Raw genomic sequence first — 22,118 nt, forward strand, 5'->3', positions numbered from 1 at the left:
GCTGGCGGGATCGAGGTGGGGCCCGCGGATTGGCTGCGCGGCGGCGGGCTGACGTGGCGGAGCTGACGTGCCTGGGCAGGCCTGTGGTCCCCGCTGGGCTGCGGACCGGACTCGCGGCGGGCAGTGCGGCGCCGGAGCGCAAGCCGCCGCGATGCCACTGGAACTGGAGCTGTGTCCCGGGCGCTGGGTGGGCGGGCAGCACCCGTGCTTCATCATTGCCGAGATCGGCCAGAACCACCAGGGCGACCTGGACGTGGCCAAGCGCATGATCCGCACGGCCAAGGTAAGGGCAGAGCCCGCGAAATAGAGGGCGGGGACCGGGGGCGGGGCCGCGGGAGAGCTGTCGGCGGGGAACTCCTGTGCCTCTCGGTGCACCGTGTGCGACCTGGCGTCCAGCTTGCAGTTGCGTTTCTGAATCTTTGGAATTCTCCTCATCCCTCTCCACGCTCCTGACTGCATTACAGCAGTTGCCTCCTAACCCGACCTAACCCCCTTCTGATGGCACCGTGATCTTTCTAAAACACAGGTCTGATCAGGTCATACCCCTGCCTCACAACTTCAGGGGCTCCCCGTTGGCCGCGGGTAGAGTCGAAACCCTTTAACATAGACTTCAAGACCTTAATGACCTGGTTCCTTCTTGCCTATCATTTTCATCTCCCATATCTTTCAGCGACAGTGAATTACTTCCAGGAAGTTCTAGAAGTTCCTGGAAGTTGCTTTGGTCTCTCTCACTTGCCATTCTTTGTGTTTGGAATATGAAAGGGTTAAAATGCTAGGACTTTGGGTTCAAATTTGGACGCCACCACTTATAAGCTGTGTGAACATGGGATAACGGTTACTTAACCTCTCTGATCCTCAGATTCATCATTTGAAAATCGGCTTGGTAATAGTACTTAACCTCAGAGTGGTAAGGATCAAATGAGATGATTTATGTTAAGCTCTTAGCACAGTACTTGGCACAGAGGACTCAATAAATGTAGCGATAGGAGGTTTATGCATATTATTAACTGCTCCCTCTTGGCAAATTTCTACCTCTGTACAGATCTACTTGGATGCTTTTTCCAACCCTTCCCCTCAAGGATGGGCCCCTATCCTTGTTCCCACCAGATTGCATTGCCATTGTCTAAGTTTCTTTCTTTCTTGTCTTAGATTGTGAGACACTTGAGTGGGGGGACTGTGGTGTTTTCATTGTGATTCTAGCCCCCAGCATGAGGTCTGCACTGTGATTCCTTGGTTTAGAGATTGCTCACTGCATCTGGGTTTTTTCCCTCTTCCCTTCAGTCAAAGCTGTTCACCTGATGTCATCAGTTGTGATTAGGTTTTCCCTTACTCTTCTTTGCAGAGTAACTCTGCTTTTATGGAAGTCTACTGAATCATAAAAACAGTTTCTTTTAAGCTTATTTATTTGTTTTTGAGAGAGACAGCAAGCGGGGTAGGGGGCAGAGAGAGAGGGGAGAGAGAATCCCAAGCAGGTTCTGCACCATCCATGCAGAGCCCCATGTGGGGTTCGAACTCACGAACTGTGAGATCATTACTTGAGCCAAAATCAAGAGATGCTAACTGACTGAGTCACCCAGGCGTCCCCATAAAAAACACTTTTAAAGAGTGACAACTGCTGTTTTTGAGTGCTTACCCTATCAGATACTGGGCTAAATGCTTTAAATGCACCATCTCATTTCATTCCCACAATACAATATACATGGTAGATGCTGTTGGTCTCATTAAAAAATTTTTTTAAATGTTTATTTATTTTTGACAGAGAGAGACAGAGCGTGAGCGGGGGAGGGGCAGAGAGAGAGGGAGACACAGAATACGAAGCAGGCTCCAGGCCCTGAGCTGTCAGCAGCACAGAGCCCCACGCAGGGCTCGAACTCACAGACTGCGATATCATGACCTGAGCCGAAGTCGGTCGCTCAACCGACTGAACCACCTAGGTGCCCCTGTTGGTCTCATTTTAAAGGCTCAGAGAAATGACTTGCCTAAGGGCACACAGGTAGTAAATGTTACATTGCATAGCTTTGCTCCTAGCCAGAGGGCTCTAGCCTTTGTGCTGTAACGTTGTTTTCTAGGGGGAAAATTCCTGCTCTTAATTTAGGGAACAACCTGTTTGTGGAGATGTGACCTCTGAATGCTAAAGTTGTAAAAATACCTAGAGGTGTTGAGGCCATGGAAAGAAACAGAGTTGTTGTTGTTGTTTTCCTGCTCTTTTAATTTTGGAGGTTAGTTTTGGGACAGGGGAGGAGAATGAAGAGGTTGAGGCTTTGGTGTAGTGGAAAGAACACTGGACTGGAGTCAAGAGAACCATTTACTAGCTGAATAATCTTGGGCGGGTGACTCCTCCTCTCTAAGCTTCAGTGTCACTTGTTTCATAGCGTGTGCTTGTTTTTGGTTTTAAATTTACAGTAGTGGAATCTTTTGAAATCTTTTGTATTTTAGGATTTTTTTAAGTCTTTGCTGCCAAATAAAGTCACATTCCATGTTTAGTTACCCAGAGTTGCTCAGACCATGAAACGAATCTATTTGCAATATTAAAAGTTGAGTTCAGGGGCTCCTGGGTGGCTCGGTCGGTTAAGTGTCGGGCTTCGGCTCAGGTCATGATCTCGCGGTCCGTGAGTTCGAGCCCCGCGTCGGGCTTTGTGCTGACAGCTCAGAGCCTGGAGCCTGTTTCAGATTCTGTGTCTCCCTCTCTCTGACCCTCCCCCGTTCATGCTCTGTCTCTCTCTGTCTCAAAAAAATAAATAAACATTTAAAAAAAAAATTTTTTTTTAAAGTTGAGTTCATTCAATTATTTTTGTTTTCTTACAGCAAAATATTATTGTAATTATATGCTATATATAAAATATAAATGTATTATAATTAGAGGTTGCCTAATTGAATGTACTTTTAATTGCCAAATTTTGCTGCAAATGGAGCATCACACCTTGGCCTGTCTGGAGTTCTGCCGCTTGTCATTTGCCAGGAGAGAATCCATAAAACCTTGAACAGAGAAACCATCAACATTTTAGTAAAACAGGGACGGGGATTGTGTTTTCTGAACCTGGAGTTCACCATAGATTTAAACAGTTAAAAGACGTCGCTCAGTTTTAGGAAAGAAGCTGAGGAAAGCAGAGGAAGACCCTGCTCTCCTCCTCATACAACTGCTGTCTTGTGGAATGTGGTAGAACTTTCTCTGACCTCTTGTCTTTAGTAGTCTCTGCCACTTTACTTTTCTCATCTTGCTGTAAAGGAAACGTTTGCCCAGAGCAGACAAGCTATTTCACTTCTTGAAGGTAAGTCCACTCCTTGAGGTAGAGCTGAGAAGCAAAGGAGGCAGGAAGCAGCGCTCTGTGGGGCCCTACCCCCTAGCTTGCTGGAGGCCTGGTTGTCGCAGCGAGATCCAGGTTGCAGTCAGGTTGTAGTCGTGAGCCAGGAGACAGACCTGTCCTGCAGCCTTAGGGAAGCAGTCTGTCCAGTCCAGCCAGAGATTCGCTGTGCAGCTGTACTCGGGTCACTCTGGGCCTGGGGATCTTCCTGTGGACAATGAGAGCTCTGTTGCCCAAGGTCACTTTCAGTTCTGTGTTTTGAATCTTCCTGACCATGCCATCTTGTGGTCTTTCCAGGAGTGGGAGCAGAACTGTTAGCACAGATATTTCCGGAGCTGAGGTTTTCAGCAGCGTGAATAACTCTGTCTCCCTAAATGTCCGTGAGTTGAGACTTCAGAGGGTTTTCCTTCATCTTTCTATTGAGTAGTTTTTAAAAGCAGTTTTAAGAGCTTGGGGGCTGTGTGGCAATAGAATTGTGGCTTTTAGAGTCGGACAGTCCAGATTTTATGTTATAGTTTTGGTTCAGTAAGACTGGAACTTAGTTCTAAGTCTTGTTTGTTTGCTTTTTGCTCCAGAACCTCTTGTTCAAACAAGATGCCATGCAAAACGCACAAGTGCAAAACAGCTAAAGCAGAGCTGTCTGTTTCCTGCCCCATAAGGGGCTCCTCAGAACGGTGAAGGGTCCTGGAGCTGGCCCAGAGCTGCTGTTTATGTAGATGGAGACGCCGAGTCCAGAGACAGGAAGTGATTTCTCCAAGGGTTAGCAGATTCTGACTTCCCCTCAATTCTGGCCTAGGGCTCATTTTGCTATCTTCTGCTGAGTTACCCAACTTAAAATCTTCTTTAGCTCTTGAATTATTTTCAATATTCTAATATAAAATAAAATTTTAAAAGCCTTCATTTTTTCCTTTTTGCATTTTAAGGGGGAAAAATAGGGGGAAGCTCCATCCCCAGCCTTTATTTCAAGATTTTCTTCCTTCTGCCCCTTTTGCCACTGTCAGTCAACCTTATTTTTTTTTTTTTTAAATACTTATTTATTTATTTATTTTTGGAAGAGCACAAGCAGGGGAGGGGCAGAGAGAGGGAGGACAGAGGATCTGAAGCGGGCTCTGTGCCGGCAGGCTGGCAGCAGTGAGCCCGATGTGGGGCTCGAACTCACGAACCGCGAGATCATGACCTGAGCCGAAGTCTGATGCTCAACCACGCAACCAACTGAGCCACCCAGGTGCCCCTCAGTCAATCTTTATATTTAAAGTTACTGATGTCAGAGCAGTTGCTCCAACATTTCTCTCCTCTGTGAGAATCCAGGACAAGTCACTGAAGGAGCCCTGTTGTGTGTTGCAGGAGTGTGGGGCCGATTGTGCCAAGTTCCAGAAGAGTGAGCTGGAGTACAAGTTTAATCGGAAAGCCTTGGAGAGGCCCTACACGTCGAAGCATTCCTGGGGAAAGACGTATGGGGAGCACAAGCGCCACCTGGAGTTCAGCCATGCCCAGTACAGGGAGCTGCAGAGATATGCCCAGGAGATTGGCATCTTCTTCACTGCCTCTGGAATGGATGAGGTGAGTCCTCATGATTCCCACTCTGTTACCTGCCACTTTAGCAGACCCAGGGGACAGCAGGCGGCCTGGTGGGTTTTGGCCTAGAGTCGGCTCCAGCCCTTGCTTGAGACTTTTGTGCTTTCTGGACCTAGAGTTCCCCATCACATTAACCATATCAATGCCCCACTAAATGGGAAGCCAATGGGAGCAGAGGCCCAGTGAAGTTTTGTGGGAGGAATACCAGAAGTTTCCAAACCAGTTGTCTTTGGGAGTGGGGGGCAGCCACACCGGAATCCCTGAATCCCTCAAAGCTTGTGGGAGACCCGTGCCAGACCAGTTTTCTCCCAGTGGAAAATGGCCTGGACTAGGAATCAGGAAACCTCCATTCTGATAGGGGTCAGGCACTTGCTGAGTGGCCTTCGGTGATTTGGATGGGGGACATTGATGTCATCCTGAGTTGCTCACAGAATGGCATGCTGACATCCTGGAAAAGTCCAGCTGGTGCCAAGTCTCAGGTCCCATCTGCTTTGTGACCTGCCTCTGTGAGATTCTTTCATGAATTCTTTTTTGAATGTAAAAACTGTAATTGTAAAAATAATAGATAATCACAGAAAGTTTAGAAAACTGACCCATAATCCCTATAGGGTGGTTCTCTTTGTAGATTTCCTCCTGAAGTCTTTTATATACATGTTTCATTGCCTGGTTGCTACATTTGTGGATATTTAGTTGTGCATGCTTTTCCCATTTACCATTATATCACCAGCTTTTACCCATATCTTGTTTTTTCTTTTTTCCAACTTTATTGAGATATAATTGACATATGTATCCCCACATCTTGTGCTTAATATTTTTAATAGCAATACAGTGCTTCTTTTGAGGATTTATAATGTACCTAACCGTTTCTCTACTTTTGGACATGTGGTCAGTTCTTTGTGCTTATAAATAATGCTGGACGTGGACGTGGACATCGTTTTTCTGTGTTTTGTGTTGTTTCCTCGGGATAGCTTTGCAGACATGGATCATTAGATGAAACCTATGAGCATTTTTATGACTTGAAACATCTGGAATTCTTTCAGTTGATCAGAATATTTGAAACACTTCCATTTCATTCTGTGGGCCTCTCTGACCATTTGTGCCACTGTTCCAACCCCAAAACAGCGCTGCAAATTGAGCTGAAAAGAAACGGAAGTCTAGTGTAGGCTGTTGGTAGTTTTTTTTTTTTTTAAATGTGTATTTATTTTGAGAGAGAGAGTGAGCAAGTGAGCATGAGCAGGGGAGGGCCAGAGACAGAGGGAGAGAGAGAGAATCGCAAGCAGGCTCCTCACAGTCAGTGCAGAGCTCAATGTGGGGCTTGAACTCACGAACCTCGAGATCGTGTCCCGTGCCAAAATCAAGAGTCAGACGCTTAATCAGCTGAGCCACCCAGGCGCCCCAACTGTTGGTAGTTTTAACAAGGGTGGGGAGGCAGAGAACCTAGGCATCTGTGGGAAATGACGCATCCAGGCTTCAGTTCTGTGGCCCAAATTCATCCCTTAATTTGCAGCTTTCATAAGCATGACATTCTTCAGCTCCAGTTGTGCATTTGATAATCATAATTTTCTACTTTTGAGTTATATGTTACGGCTTACAGAGCATCTTCCCGTCCAGTAAATATATTTTATCCCTACTGTGCCCCACTCTGCAGATGAAGAAATAGAGGCTCTGAGGGGCTGGGAGGTTTGTGCAAAGTCACACAGCTAGGAAATGGGTCTTGAAGGCAGATCTGATGTGTGGTACCATGTGCTTTCTCTGGTCCTTCAGTTCTGCCTGGGCATCCGTGCAGGTGTGTGTGGCTTTGCAGAGCTCAGCAGAGCCTTTGGGCATCTCCCTTGCTCTTCGCCGCCTTGATGTTGATGGCCTGAGAGTCTCTAAGCCCAAGAGCTTTCCTGGGGACAAGGGGAGAGATTTTTTATGGAAAATGTTCCTAAAGAGGTTGCTGGGCATTTTTCTGATCCCAGTTTAAAGAGCACTTCCTCTGGGAATTCTTCCTGTTCACTGGCTTGATTCAGGCCCCTCCAGATGTATTCTTCTGGTACTTTTGTAATTGCGTACTCTTGTGTGTTACTCTTGTGTGTGTACTCTTGTGTACTCTTGTGTGTTAACTCCTCCCTACTAAACTCCGAGCCCCACAGCATCCCTGGTGCCTGGCGTGCAGCAGGTGGTTGGGAAATACTTGTTGAAGGAATAAATGAATGAACCAAACAAAAAGGGTTAGTGGAGTTTTTTTTGTTTGGTCTTTTTTAATAGTTCATTTTTGAGAGAGAGACAGAGCACGAGTTGGGGAGGGGCAGAGAGAGTGGGAGACACAGAATCCAAAGCAGGCTCCAGGCTCTGAGCTGTCAGCATAGAGCTTGACATGGGACTCACAGTCATGAATGTTGAGATCATGATCTGAGCTGAAGTCGGCCTCTTAACCAATTGAGCCACCCAGGCGCCCTAGTGGATTTTTTTTTAGTTAATATTTTAATTTTATTTAAATCCAAGTTAGTTAACATATAGCGTAATAATGATTTCAGGAGTAGAATTTAGTTACTCATCACTTAGATAGTTTTTATCAGATTCTTAAACGATCTGTAAATTAAAAAAGTTTAAGCAGGAAAGAATGTGGGCTTTAGGATCTAAAAGACTTGGGTGTTGTTTTTGGTTTTACTATTAGCTAACATTTCTTGAGTATTTACAATGTACCAAGTTCTGTGCTAGGTATTTTAAAAATATCAATTCATTTACTCCTCTTAGCCTCTTCAGATAGGACAATTTTTTTAAAAAAAATAGTTATTCATTTTTGAGAGAGCATGAATGAGGGAGGGGAAGAGAGAGGAGGACAAAGGATCCAAAGCAAGCTCTGAGCTGACAGCAGCCAGCCCATGTGGGGCTTGAACTCCCAAATCATGAGATCATGACCCGAACTGAAGTCAGACACTCAACCAGCTGAGCCACCCAGGCGCCCTGGGTAGGATAGTTATTATCTCCATTTCACAGGGAGGGTGTCAGTAGTTACGGATCAGCTAAGCCAGGCCGACTCCAGAGCCCTCCTGCCTGACCTCGCTCTCCTTTCATCTCTCTGGGCCTGTTTCCTCTTAAGGGCCACCCATTGATTAAAATACAGAACATGCAGGCCTTGTTTTCTGGAACTGGTGAGACCATATGTGTAAAGCACACGTCTCAAGGCAGGACTAGGTCTGTGTGTTCACCGTGAACTCAGATCCTGACATAGTGATCCTGATACATGCCAGTACCTGCTTAGTCAGTGCCTTGGTGGAAGGAAGCTCACACCTAGAAAGTGACATTTGTTTTCATAACATGCCTGTTTCGCATTACTGCGGGTTCGTGGCGTTTTGGGATTGCCCTTTAGCAGTCCCTAGGACGCAGGCACTCAGAGACAACTGAGCCCCCGTCCTCAGAGGGCAGGTTTGGGTTCAGGAAACTACTCATCCTTCCTGTGCTAAACGTGAAACTTTTGGTCTGATTGACTTAGTAACGAGTCAGTAATGGGCAGGTTTGTTTCTGTAGGGCCCACAGAGCTCTGGAGAGAATTTCCAAAGAAGATTACAACAAATATTTTGGATCCCTAGTGTTGTCTTTGCAATAAGCACACAGCCTTTCCCAGAGTGGCTACTTTAAGAAGCACTGGCATTTGAGGACTGAGTCCTGCCTGGTCTTTTTGTTAAAACTAATTAGCCTCGGGCGTGTACTTGCCCCCCTCCTCCACCACATAATTGCTTCCCCAGGACAGTTTTCCTAAAACCTGACTATATCCAATATTGAGTCCATAGAAGGGGGAAGTGGAAGAGGTCATTTGGGAATTCCGCAGCAGTGACACCTGAGATCAACAATAACACATGAGAGTAACGGGAAGAGTGTGGCGGCAGTTCTCAAAGTGTGGTCCAGGAACCGTGGGGGAATCGTGAGACCTTTCAGAAGCTCCACCAGGTCCAGACTATTTTCGTAGTGATACTCAAATGTGATTTGCCTTTTTCACTGTCATACTCTCCCACGTGTATAGTGGAGTTTTCCAGAAGCTGCATGATGTTCGATGAAGCCATTCCGCTGGCAGTACCTAAGGAAAGGTATGCTGTATGCTCTCTGTTTTAGTAACAACTCTTTTCACAGACCATACAATTCACCAATTAAAGCTTACTTTACAATTCATTTGTTTTTATTGTTTTTTAAATGTTTATTTTTAAGAGAGAGAAAGTGAGCAAGTGAGTGAGTGGGGAAGGGCAGAGAGAGAGAGAGAGAGACACAGAATCTGAAGCAGGCTCCAGGCTCCGAGCTGTCAGTGCAGAGCCCCATGCAGGGCTCGAACTCACAAACCATGAGATCACGACCTGAACCGAAGTCAGACGCTCAAGTGACGGAGCCACCCAGGTGCCCCCAGTTGTTTCTCGCATATTCACAGAGTTGTGACTATCACCGCGATTGATTTTGGCACATTTTTATCATGTACCCGTAAACAGCCATTTCTCAATCCCCCCCAATTCCCTCAGGCCTAGGCAACCACTAATCTGCTTTCTGTCTCTATAAATTTGCCTTTTCTGGACATTGCATATAAACAGAACGAGACAGTATGTGGTCCTGTGTGTCTGGCTTCATTCACATAGTAACATGTGTTCAAGGTTCGGCCGTGTTGTAGCGTGTATTAGTGCCTCACTCCTTGTTATTGATGAGTAATATTCAGTATTATGGATATAGAGTACCTTTTATTTACCCATTTGTCAGTTGATGGACATTTGGATTGTTTCTACTTTTTGGCTAGTGTGAATAATGCTTCCATGAACATTCCTGTACAGGTTTTAGGGACATGTTTTCATTTCTCTCGGGATATATGGTAACTCTGTGTTTAATTTGTGAGCAATTGCCAGACTGTTTTTTTTCCAAAGTGACTGCACCTACAATCCTCCTAGCAGTATATGAGGGTTCCGGTGTCTCCACATCCTCACCAACATTTGATATGATCTGACTTTCTGATTCTAGGTATCCTAGCAAGTGTGAAATAGTATCTGGTCGTGGTTTTGATTTGCATTTCCCTGATGGCTGATCATGTTGAGCATCTTTTCATATGCCTATTAGCCATCTGTATACCTTCTTCGGAAGAATATCTGTCAGATCCTTTGCCAATTTTTAATTGGGTTATTTGTCTTTATATATTCTAGATAGGAGTCCCTAGTCAGATACAGATTTGTGGAAATGTTTTCCATTCTCTGGATCGTCTTTTCACTTTTTGATGATGTCCTTTGAAGCACAAACATCTTTAATTATGATGCTGTCCAATTCATCTTTTTGTGTGTGTGTGTGTGTGCTTGTCTATTCTTATGATTTAAAAATTTCTCAATTTTAAACCACACTGTGGTCTTGCTACATAGCTGTGAGTCTGGCTAAAGCAAAAAGTGACAATAACACCAAAGGTGGGAAGGACGCAGAGAAAATGGATCATTCATACATAGCTGGTGGGAATGTAGAACAGCATAATCGCTCTAGAAAATAATATGGTAGTCTCCTTTTTTTTTTTTAACGTTTATTTATTTTTGAGAGAGAAAGAGAGACAGCATGAGCAGGGAAGGGCAGAGAGACAGGGAGACACAGAATCCCAAGCAGGCTCCAGGCTCTGAGCTGTCAGCACAGAGCCTGACATGGGACTCAAACTCATGAACCAGGAGATCCTGACCTGAGCTGAAGTCGTGCACTTAACCGACTGAGCTACCCAGGTGCCCCGGTAGTCTCCTTTTTTTAAAAACAACTCTATTTTAGTACAATTCACATATGGTGTCATATCACAATTCACTCACTTAAAGGATACTGGTAGTTTCTTATAAAACCAGACATGTAAAAGAATTTTGTACCTATGTGTGGGGATGGGTTATGACTGAACTAACCATTTCATAATATATATGTATATCAAGTCATGTTATACACTCAGAACTAATACATTGCTGTGTGTCCATTTTATCTCCGTAGAAAATAACCATTTATTGCATACCTGAAAAAAACACCACCACAAACTAGATGTGTGCTCATCATGTTGCTTGCCATGCGTCATTTGGTAATTTCTCCTAAAAGAAATGAAAACGTGCATTGACATAGAAAGCTGTACGTGCATGTCCATAACAACTTTATTTGTAACAGCCCCCAAACTAGAATAACCCAGATAGTTCTCTGGTAGGTAGGTGAATGAATGGTTCCAGCCATAAAAGGAATGAACTGCTGATACATGTTGTGGCTTGGATATATCTCCAGGGTATTACGTTGAGTGAAAAAGCCTGTCTCAGAAGGTTGCATACTATACCGTTCATTTTATAGAGCAATCTTGAACTGACGAAATTACAAAGGTGGAGAGCAGAGAAAGGGTTATCGGGGTTAGGGAGGGGAAGGAAGGCAAGGGGATGTGGCTGTAAAAGTGTAATACATGGGATACTTGGAGTGATGGCACAGTTTTGGATTGTGACTGGTAGTCGTGAGTCTGTGCACATGGTAAAACTGCATAAAATTAAATACACACACACACAAACGAATACATGTAAAAATGGTGAAATCTGAGTAAGATCGGTAGACTCTTCTCAATGTCAATTTCCCGGTTGTGATTTTGTGTTCTAGTTTTGCAAGATGTCACCATAGGGGACAACTGGGTGAAGCGTACATAGGAATTCTCTGTATTATTTCTTAGAGCTTCCTGTTAAGCTAAATTATCTCAAAATTAAAAGTTTAAAGTTAAAAAAGCCCAAATTCCTTAGTTGTAATTTTAATTCAATAAATATAAGTAGCTAGAACCTACAAAAACAAAAGCCCTGTAGGGTCCATAGTAATTTTAAAGAGTGTAAACCTTTGAGACCCCATGCCGAATGTCACATACCCAGGCCGTTTGATCTCATGGTTAAGTGCATGGACTCTGGGGTCAGATTTTGAGTTTGAATGTGGTTCCGCCTGTCATTCTGTGTGGAGGTTGTTGAACCTCTTTGTGCTCCTGTTTCTTCGGCTGCTAAGTAGGGTTAGTACCTGAACCCATCTTGCAAGGTTGTTGTGAGGATGAAACCTGATTGTTGATATAAAGCATAGCACACAGCCAGCACTTAGCAAACATTAGCTACGGTGAAGGTAGGCAACCTGCGCCGAGTGTCAGGACGGCTGGCTTCTTAGCCTGACTCTGCTCTGAGTTGATCTCAAGTGTGAGCTTGTGGAGACCCTTCCCTCTCTGGGTCTCTGTTTCCTTTCGAGTGTGAACCCGCTGCCGTCCAGGGGCTCTCCCAGCCGGAGAAGAGGTCACTAAGGGCACTTACACCTGGAATGAGGACTTTCCTTCTCAGTCCGTGTCGCCAGGCATGTGAGCTCCAGGATGTGGACTATGAAGGAGAGAGGGCACCTCCTTGCATCTGTGAGGCTGCCTGGGAAAAGTCACCTCTTTAGATCTTTAGATCGTTCGCTCGTAGGTGGCTTGGAGCTAGAAGCAGGAGCAGCCGGGAGATGGAGGAGAGCCCGGGGATTGGTGGGCGGCATCTGCCTCTCAGCCTTTCCCTTCGGTTCCTGTCTCTCTGCTCCCCAGGAAGCCCTTCTGTGTGGTGTGTGCAGCGCGTGCTCTGCAGCCACACTGCCTGAGTTCAGGTTCTCAAGTTGACACTTTGTGGGTTCAGGTGCCTCATGTGACCTTTTTGAGCTGCAGGTGTCCCATCCGTAAAAACAGGATAATAAAGGTGCCCGCCCCGCGTGGCAGTGGCGAGGTGTTGGGTGCGAGGGCTGTGCCAGACCTGCATCCACCGAATGATGGCCATTCTGTTATGCAGAACCCTTTGGGGTTGTTCTGTTTCACACTGTGTGGACAAGGAGGCTTCTCTGCCCTGGGAATGCCATTTGTTCCCAAGGATTCTCCCGGCTGACCCGGGCGAAGGCAGTGAGGGGAAATGCGTTCTTAAGAGCCTTTACAAGAGTTCATTTGTCTTGCTTACCAGGTCCCTTTGCTGAACCTGCACGTCCTGTCTGCCTGGCTATTGGAAGTAGGTTGGTCCCTTGTTCTGTGTTTACCTGGCAGGTGGCTCTGAGTATTTACCCACCTTAACTTCCTTGTGGACAGCAGCCATTTGTGGAGTGCCTGTTTTCTCCACTCTTTGTGCTGTCCCGAGGTGTTCTTCATATGCTGAGGAGAGGTTGTGGTGTCGTGGAATTTTATTAAGGCTGAGAAAACTACCAGGGCACCTGGCCAAAGCTGCAGAGAGGCTCGTGGGATGGGGCTGAGATGAGTAGAGTTCCTTTGGTCTAAATGGAGAGTTCTATTGAGAAAGCAAATGGAGGCCATGACGGTCGAGGTGGTGAAGGACGTGCTGCCCTCACACACAGGTGCCCCATCCTAGCAGAGGTACCCTTTGAGGCGCCCTCTTTCCTCCTCTCTTCTTTCCTTTGCCACCTCCACCAGCAGGGCACCCCCCTGCCCAAGCCGTGATGCACTCTGACAGGGCCACGGGGAGTCTCACGTCCCATGCTTCCCCCCTCATCATTCTGTCACGCTGGGCAGCTCGCCAGGACCCTGTTCTCCACGACTCATCACTCTGGGCTTCTTTTTCCTTTTCCACAGGATCCAAAAGCTGAGAGCAGGGGAAGGGGCTTTAGAAAAATCCCAACTCCTCTTCTTGCTTTGGTTACCCCTCAGATCTGTGGGCCATGATGCAGAAAGGGGACTCTGTGGGCACCCATTATCGATCCTCGTTGATAATAATTATTACCAATTAATTCTTGGCAATAAAGCCTCCCCCCCCCCCCCCCAAATAAGCAAGGTTCTGAGTTGAATAAGTTTGGGAAGCACTGGAATTAAAAAAATAAAATGCTAGACAAGTGATTTCTTGGGACTCTGTAAGAGGGAGTTCTGGCAGTGCAGCATTTCACTGAAACCAGGTTGCTGGTTGGGCCCTTTTCTGTGTATTAAGCCAGCTGGATGCCCAGGGAAGGTCTTGTCAGCAGAATTCCTTCCAGACAGACTGAAAGCCTTTGTGCTGCGGGGTGGGAGGGAGATGTGAGGCTGCCTGGCCTCACTGTACCCCTAGATGAAAAGGGGATGGACAGCAGGGTGGGCAGACTAGGGGAAGCCAGGGAGTCCCTGGAGAACGGGGTGGGGGGGGTGGTGGCACCGGCGCTAACCTAGCCTCAGGGGGCCTGGGCACGGCAAGACAGCCTCAGGATGGAAGGCTAGGATCTTCCCCATTACTGAGGTTGGCACCCTTTTTGCAGAGATGAAGCCACAGTGGTAGTGTTCGGAGTGACCGCTAGGTGGGACTGTTTTCTCTCGGAGGACTGCAGACAGGCCCCTTTCCCTTTGGAGAGGAATTTGTCCCCTTTCTTCACTTGAAAACTGTAGAATTCCAAGCAGATTTTCCAGCCTTCATAGGTAAGCTTCTGCAAAGTGTATTCTCCTGCATTTGGTTTTTCCTCGCTCCTGCTCGCCCTGTGCCTCTCCTGAGTGGGCTCATCCTCTGTGCCCTCGGGGGCTTTTTCATCAGGAGCCATTTCTCTTAGAAGTTGAACATTATAAAGAAGAAAACTTAGCATAGGGTTTTCCCTCTTACAATAGAAAACACTCTATCTGCCAGATAGAATGAGAAAAGTGGGGGAAGTCAACTTTGTTCAATAAACACTTTAGAAGGAATGTTTTTCATCCTCCATCATAGGGCTGGTCAGCAGTGTGAGAGACACGTGAGCAGGAGAGGCCAGGTGGAACAACATGGAAAGGAGAAGAGAGGTGAGGAAGAAATATAGCAGAGGGAAGACCGTGAGAACTGCAGTACAGGTAGTTTAGCAGGCTTGGGAGTAGAACTCAGACCACACTGGACGGCGTCTCTTGGACCCAGGGGGTTGTGAACTGCCTTTGAACTGTTCACTGGCTGGTTACGCACCGGGTGTGGCTTTCTGGCGGCTCTAACCTTCACGATATTAGAGGATTTACAGATGAGGAAAGTTAGTCTCTGATTGCAGCCAGTGATTGGAGTAACTTATCACCTGCCGACAAGATGGAAGGAAGCTCAGGCAGCAGCGAGTTGACTTAAAGCGCCTGCTGGCCGAATGACCTCATGCTGTTCCTGGCCACCCTATGCCCTCTGGATTTTCAGGCACGATGACCTACCTCCTTGTAAAATAGGGTTCACGGAGCAGCAGCGGCGGTCTTACCCAAGAACTTAATGGAAACACAGACCCTCAGGCCCCACCTTAACCCAGCAGAGTCAGAATTTGCGTTTCATCTGAGCAAGATCCCCAGGAGATTGGTATCCCATATTAAAGTGTGAGAAGCAGTGACGTAGCTGATCAGGCCTTCCAAACCTACTTCCGAAACCCAGGCAGCATTTTACAATAGATCAAACTTAGGTATAGGGAAACATTCTGAGATATTGATTCTCCCCACTTCTGATCTCCTACTTCAATTTTTAAAAATAGTAAAAAATGTAGTTTTTTGGGGTTTTTGTAATTTGATGACCAACTGAGACTTTTAAAACTTGTGGCCCACTGATTCCTTTAGCAAGTGTTCACTGACACTTGCCAGTTTCCTGATCCTGAGTCTTACTGATGAATCCCAGTGGAGGTGAACGATGGTAAAGGGCCCTCCATAGGTAACCTCAAGCAGTGATGTTGTGTCAGAAAAAGTGAATGAGGTTTGTTTTTCCTGTGGGCAGCATTGTTTGGGGGCTGAGAGGGTTTGGGTTTGATGGGCCCTGCCAGCTGTGGATCACTATGTCAGGCCTGGGCCATAAAATGCTTCATTTTTTCCCGCTTTTGGCAAGGATTGAAATGGCCTCTTTCCCTGGCTATTTGGTTTTGAGTAAAGGGTGAGGCCTTTGGGAGCCATTCAACTTTCTCGCCACCCAGTTTCCTGGGTCAGGATTAGGTTGTTCAACCCTTTTCCAGTTCTTCACTGGGCCCTGGGTCCCTTGGAAGGCAGCTCTGCTCACCACTATACCACCAACACACACTCCCTGGGTCCCTTGGGAAGGGATGTCTCGCCTGGGGTCTGAATCTTTGGCAGATCTCATCACCAGTACAGGCCAGCATGCAGTGTTGTTGGACAGATGGATGGGTGGCTAGGAATGAAAGAAGGTTTGAATGTGAATGAAAGGACTGGTAACACATCTTTGCCTGCTTTCATGTTGTTGCGAGAGTCCCTCTTGCTGGGCAAGACCAGGGGGGTTTTCTGTTTGTGGCTCCTCGCCTGACCCGAGGGCAGTAATTTTGAATGGTGGTGAGAAAGAGCTCCTTCTTTGGTTTTTATAGATGGCAGTTGAATTTCTGCATGAGCTGAATGTTCCGTTTTTCAAAGTTGGATCTGGGGACACTAACAATTTTCCTTATCTGGAAAAGACCGCCAAAAAAGGTAAGTGTTTAATTTTTGCCCTAAAATGAGGGAGTCCAAACCTTCCCATTTTTATTCCTTTAGTAGAACCCGCTAATGAAGTCTCCTGAAGACAGACTTTAGAAACCTCTTTTTTCAATTAGCATATACTTCCACAGTTGCATGTGCTGACTTGAAAGAAATTAAGAACAAGTCAGTTTTGATAAGAACTTTTAAAATTAAAAATTATTTTATTGTGTTGATTTATATGAAATTGAGGATATGGCAGTACAGAGGAAGTTCTGACTTGGAGAAATAGTCTTGATCTTGTAGAGTCTCTACCCTCCTCCATTATGGTTTGGAAAGTGGGTTTGCAACCTGAATCATCTCGTTTGATTCTCAAAACAGCCCTGGGACTGAAGTTGGTTATTTGATTATGATGCTTCATACTGCTTCATAGATGAGGCATGCGAGGCCACACAGCTGGGAGGCGGCCGCTCCGGGGCTCACACATCTGCTCTCGAGTCAGGGGCAGTGCTCACCCGACCGTGCTGTGCACACTCTTACCCCAATGAGATGCTCACCTTTCTCTGAGGAGTGTGAAATTCCTCTGCCTCCTCGATTCAGTTCACTTTGCCAAACAGTAATATTGAGGGTGAGGGGAGTCTCCATTTCCTCTGGGTTGAGGGCAAGAATCCACCAAGCTCCCCTCTCACCACGCAGCGGCTGGCACAGTGTTGGAGAGATGTCTGTGGGGTTCATTTGAATGATGAGACGAGCAATTGGGGTATGCTTGAGGGACAGTCAGAACCCCTAAAGAGAAAGTGATGATGGTGTTGGCGTTGGGTCACTCAGGCCGCCCAATGGTGATCTCCAGCGGGATGCAGTCAATGGACACCATGAAGCAAGTCTATCAGATTGTGAAGCCCCTCAACCCCAACTTCTGCTTCCTCCAGTGTACCAGTGCGTACCCGCTCTCCCCCGAGGACGTCAACCTATGCATCATCACGGTGAGCAAGCCGTTGTCTGACTGGGCCACAACAAAATGGCTTTTCTTGGGTCATTTACTGTGGGAAAGAGGGGGCCTTCGTTGTAACCAAAATTCTAACCCATCTTGACATGCTTCGTGTAATTTGACCCTCCATTCACAATCTCGTAGTTATAGAATTAAATTAGAACCAACTGTGCAGTTAAGGAAGCAGATATATTCTAAAGAGGGTGATTATAAATTAAATTTTCTGAAAACCAATCTTAATTTTTCCCACTATGAAATTTTAGGTGTGAGTCCTCATAATTGCCTCTCTATATTTTCTGTATCATGTGTATTGGCCATTAGAGGTCCCTCTTCTGTAAACTGCTGGTTCATACCCTTTTTTAGTACGTTGTCTTTAGTGTCTATGTGTGTGGCAAAATAAAAGATTTCCCATTTTAACTGTTTTTAAGTGTACAGTTCAGTGGCATTAAGTACATCCACACCGTTGTGCGACCGTCACCGCCATCCATCTCCAGAACTTTCTCATCTTCCCAAACTGAAACTCTGTCCCAGTTAAACACGAACTCCCCATTCCCTTTTCCCCCCGGCCCCTGGCAGCCACCATTCTGCTTTCTGTCTCCATGAATTTGACTCCTGTAGAGACCTCATCTAAGTGCAATCCTACAATATGTGTCCTTTGTGTCTGTCTTTTTGCATTTAATGTAATGTCTGCGAGGTTCATCCATACTGTAGCGTGTGCCAGTATTTCACTGCTTGTTGAGGCTGAAGAATATTCCATTGTGCGTATGTACTGCGTGTTGTTTACCCATCTGTCCGTCGATGGACATTTGGGATGTTTCCACCTTTTGGCTATTGCGAATAATGCTGGTAGGAACAGTGGTGTACAAATATCTGTCCGGTTTTCTTCACACTGAGTTGTAGGAGACCTTCTTGAAACTTCTGGCTTTTCCTTCTCTGCGCTGCTTGCCAGCTCTGTTGTTTTCTACCTATAATCCTGAGCCTCCCTGAGGCCCAGATGGGTTACAGTGACAGACTTGAGGGAGCTTTCTCTCTCCCAGGATTTGGTCTATCCACCTCAGTCATCTTACAGATGGTGAAATCCAGTCCCAGAGGGAAAAGGACTCTTGCCTGAGCTTTCACAGCGTCGTGGTGCAAAGCTGGGACTACAACCCTTTGTCTCTTGTAGTCTCAGGCCATCTCCATCCCTATGTGCTTTCGCCTCGTAGCACCTGAAGCTCCACTTAATTAGAAACATGTATATGTAATTATCATACAGAAACGCTGTAGTGATACTAGTGGAATTGCAAATATACACGGACACACAGTTAATCTTGATACTGCAATTAACCAGTGCCCTTTTATATTTTCCTTTTAGTAACAGTATTTGACATTCTGGCTTTTTCCACGAGAGTATAAGCTTTTGTGCATGTTGCTACACAGTCTTCATATTTAACTTAAAAAAAAAAATTAGCCTTTTTTGAAAACGGACACTGCTGTCTCTTTACCTAAATTTGTGTCTCTCCCAGTTGGTGGTTTTTTCTCCATTTCTAGCTTATCTCTAAACCATGTTATTTTAAAAATTTTAACATGGTTTTTAAAAAAACTCAAACAGCTCTGAAAACATAATCTAGAAAGTAAACGTGCTCTGGAATCTCATCCCACAGAGATCACTATAATGGGCAGTTTACTGTTTGAGACTCCAGATATTTTCCTTGATTTTCTTTCTCTGTGGAGTGTGGCCCCTCTTTCCATTCTCACCCAGGCTGCCGTCGTGGCCTCTCTCGATACCAGGGCACAGTGAGGATTCAGTTGCCCGCTTGCCCCGTCCCGGGCCCGGTACAACCATGTTAGAGCAGTTTGACCCTGTCACCTGCATTCCTGTGTTCATTATGCACCCTACAGCCTGGTTTTCGGGGCCTTTGCCACTCAGCTGCCCTAATCTTATATCAAACCCCATCTGGGTCTTCCTACTACTCTTAAGCTTTCCGGTCACCCTCAATGACAAGACTCACTTGACGAATGTCTTTTGTTACATTCAGTGAATTATAGATCACAGATTAGTTAATTATTTAGCATTTTCACCAAAGGATTGTTTCGAGATTGGGCTGCATATATTATTGATGACGATATGTGTGCATACAGCACACTTGCTTTCAGCAGCTCAGGCTAATTAAATGTGACGGCTGCTTTTTGAATGAGTTTCGGCAATCGGCCGTGGTTCTGTTGTTATTCCTGGTGGTTCGCGTAGTGTGAAGCATTCCTGGAGTGCATTCTTGATAACGGTAGCCATTATTTTGGCAGCATTCCAGCACGCTGAGTGCTTTTCGTGCATCTGGAGCAGCCCTGGACAGGTACCACTATTATCCCAGGAAGGAGAAGCTCAGAGAGCCTCAGCATCTTGCCTGTAGTTGCTCAAAGAGTGAGCAGCTCAACTGGGACTCCAACCTAGCTCTTCCTGACTCTGCACTGTATGCATAATTTAGCCTTTTCTCTTTTTTTTCTATTTTAAAGGAGTATCAGAAGCTCTTTCCTGACATTCCCATAGGGTATTCTGGCCACGAAACAGGCATAGCGATATCTGTGGCCGCAGTGGCTCTGGGCGCCAAGGTTTTGGAGCGCCACATAACTTTGGACAAGACCTGGAAGGGGAGTGACCACTCTGCCTCGCTGGAGCCTGGAGAGCTGGCCGAGCTGGTGCGGTCCGTGCGCCTTGTGGAAAGGGCCATGGGCTCCCCGACCAAGCAGCTGCTGCCCTGTGAGATGGCCTGCTACGAGAAGGTGGGTTCTGCACAACTCTGCCAGGCTGCACTGCTCTGAGTGGGGCCTCAGTGGGCTTACGTGCCAGGGGAGTCAGTACCAACCCTGCCTGAGCCCGGGCCGACCGTCTGAGTGTCTCTGGGCTCATATCAGCCGCAGGAGAAGCTTGTCACTTAAGGGAGCCTCAGCAGTTTCTCCAGCCTCCTAGAATCACGTTACGGTTTCCCACCAAGTCTCTGAAGCTTGTGGCACCAGTGCTGTAGACACCAGGAGATGTAAGGGGGTGGGGGTAGAAGGCACCTGGGTGGTCAAGCCTGGGGTCCCTTGGAGTAGGTAAGCCTTGAGAAACAGTTGGGCCAAGGGGTTCCGTGAGGCACCGGGAGAAGGGCCTGTGATACACAGAGGCAACCCTAAACGGAGGAGGCCCTAGATGGACAGGGCCGTGTGTGGTGCAGGGGGTTGGCAGGGGGTGGGGGGGTGGCGAATCTTCCCTCAGGAGCAGTGTGAGCTGTGCAGCATTGACCTTCAGACAGAGGGGACGCTGAGGCCAAGGACTGCCTGGTTTGCTGACCACCTGGGCTTCTTGGAAGCCATGGCCTAGACCTGTCCTGGCCTCTAGTCATACAGCCCAGTGTCCTGGAGCTGCCAGGACTGCAGCCGCTCCTGATCTGCTGTGGCTGTCTGGGTTGAGGCAAAGACCAAACACCAGGCATGCGTGAAGAATGTTTTCATCTTTTATTCTAGTGGGGCCTGATTGCCTCCCTCAAATTAAAGATGCGAAGTACCAGGAGATGAAAATAACAGTAAAAGGAAACAGACTGCCTTACAGAAGAAAGGGAGAGAGAATCACACCAGAAATGCGGGAGAGTTTGCATTTGGTTACTTTGGTTTTGAGCCTCTTGGCTCCCTGGGCAAACAGCGATGGATGGTGGGATGCGTGATCGGATAACATCCGCTGACAGACCTTTTGTCCTGGCACTTACTTTTAGAATTGACTCCTTGGCCCTCACATGGTGCAGTGACTTGTTCAACAGCATTTAGGGACAAGACATAGAAAGACTGGTCATGAGCTTCTGGTACCCTTCATTCCCCTCGGCTGCCTGTCCCTGCCTGCCCCTTCGTAGGCGGCCCCTTTTCCCGTCCGCTGAATAACGGCACACTCGGTCTTTTGTGAGCCCTCCATATTCTTATTTTACCGAGCATGGTGGCTGTAAGGTTTGTGTCCCTTAAGAGCAGTGGGCCAGGAGTCAGAATCCCAGTTTCTTGCAACTTTGGCCAAGTTTTCTGCCCTCTATGGATCTCAGTTTAGTTTCTCCGCGTTTAAAATGAGATGTTGAACTGAATGATGACAAATCATAATGTTCACGTACTGGGAGCATGTTCCAGGTAGATGACATATATTATTACCACTAATTCTTGTAGTCGTCTGACATGCTGGAGGCACTATTATTTCCCATTTTACAGAGAAACTCAGGCACGGCTTGTACCCGCCTGAAGGGAATTTGGACCTGGGTCTGTTTGGCTGTATAATCTGAGCCCTTTCCTTTACACTTTATTGTTAAGGCCCCTCTCTGAGTCTCTAAGTTCACCCCACACTGGCTGAGTCCCCACTCTGTGTGAGGTTCTGTTCTAGGCACCGGTGGGAGAACAGAGTCCCTGCTCCCAGGGTACCTGTGAAGACTGGTCAGGGACCTTGGGTATAAAACAACATGTTCCAGTTAACTTCTGGGAGGCTGGCACTGAGTCTTAATTTTATCCACAGCTGGGCAAGTCCGTGGTGGCCAAAGTGAAAATTCCAGAAGGCACTGTTCTAACGTTGGACATGCTTACTGTGAAGGTGGGTGAGCCCAAAGGCTACCCTCCTGAAGACATCTTTAGTCTGGTGGGCAAGAAGGTCCTGGTCACTGTTGAAGAAGATGACACCATCCTGGAAGAATCGGTAGAAAATCATGGCAAAAAAATCAAGTCTTAAAATAAAGTGCCATTCTCTGAATTCTGAATTGCCTTGCTCGTACTGTCAGGGGAGGTGGGGTAGGAGTGATGGTCTCCAGAAACCTGGCTTTCATCTACTCCTCCTCCCTAGACACACAGTTTTGGGCCAGGCCCTGTCTCAATCCCATAGGAGGGATACAAAGAGCAAACATGTCAGTCTCTGCTTCACATTGGCTGGCCCAGAAGGGGAGATGGGCTCAAA

General features: G+C 46.7%; 1 protein-coding gene across 3 annotated transcripts; it reads left to right on the top strand.

Moving 5' to 3' along the window:
* The first annotated feature begins 71 nt into the window (after positions 1-71).
* NANS (N-acetylneuraminate synthase) lies at positions 72-21,917 on the top strand. 3 transcript variants are annotated; one of them, XM_019454393.2, is made up of 6 exons: positions 72-283; positions 4,647-4,862; positions 16,116-16,215; positions 17,029-17,183; positions 19,679-19,945; positions 21,687-21,917. In XM_019454393.2, the coding sequence occupies exons 1-6, from the start codon at positions 152-154 to the stop codon at positions 21,894-21,896; spliced, it is 1,080 nt and encodes a 359-aa protein (XP_019309938.2). In that variant the 5' UTR covers positions 72-151; the 3' UTR covers positions 21,897-21,917. The 3 variants fall into 3 exon arrangements, with proteins under 3 accessions (XP_019309938.2, XP_019309940.2, XP_019309939.2); XM_019454395.2 differs by lacking the exon at positions 21,687-21,917 and adding an exon at positions 20,669-21,676; XM_019454394.2 differs by lacking the exon at positions 72-283 and adding an exon at positions 3,658-3,682.
* Positions 21,918-22,118: the final 201 nt, after the last annotated feature.

This window comes from Panthera pardus, unplaced genomic scaffold (genome assembly GCF_024362965.1).
Source record: "Panthera pardus isolate Hobbes unplaced genomic scaffold, ASM2436296v1 HiC_scaffold_20, whole genome shotgun sequence".
Classification (NCBI taxonomy): Eukaryota; Metazoa; Chordata; class Mammalia; order Carnivora; family Felidae; genus Panthera; species Panthera pardus.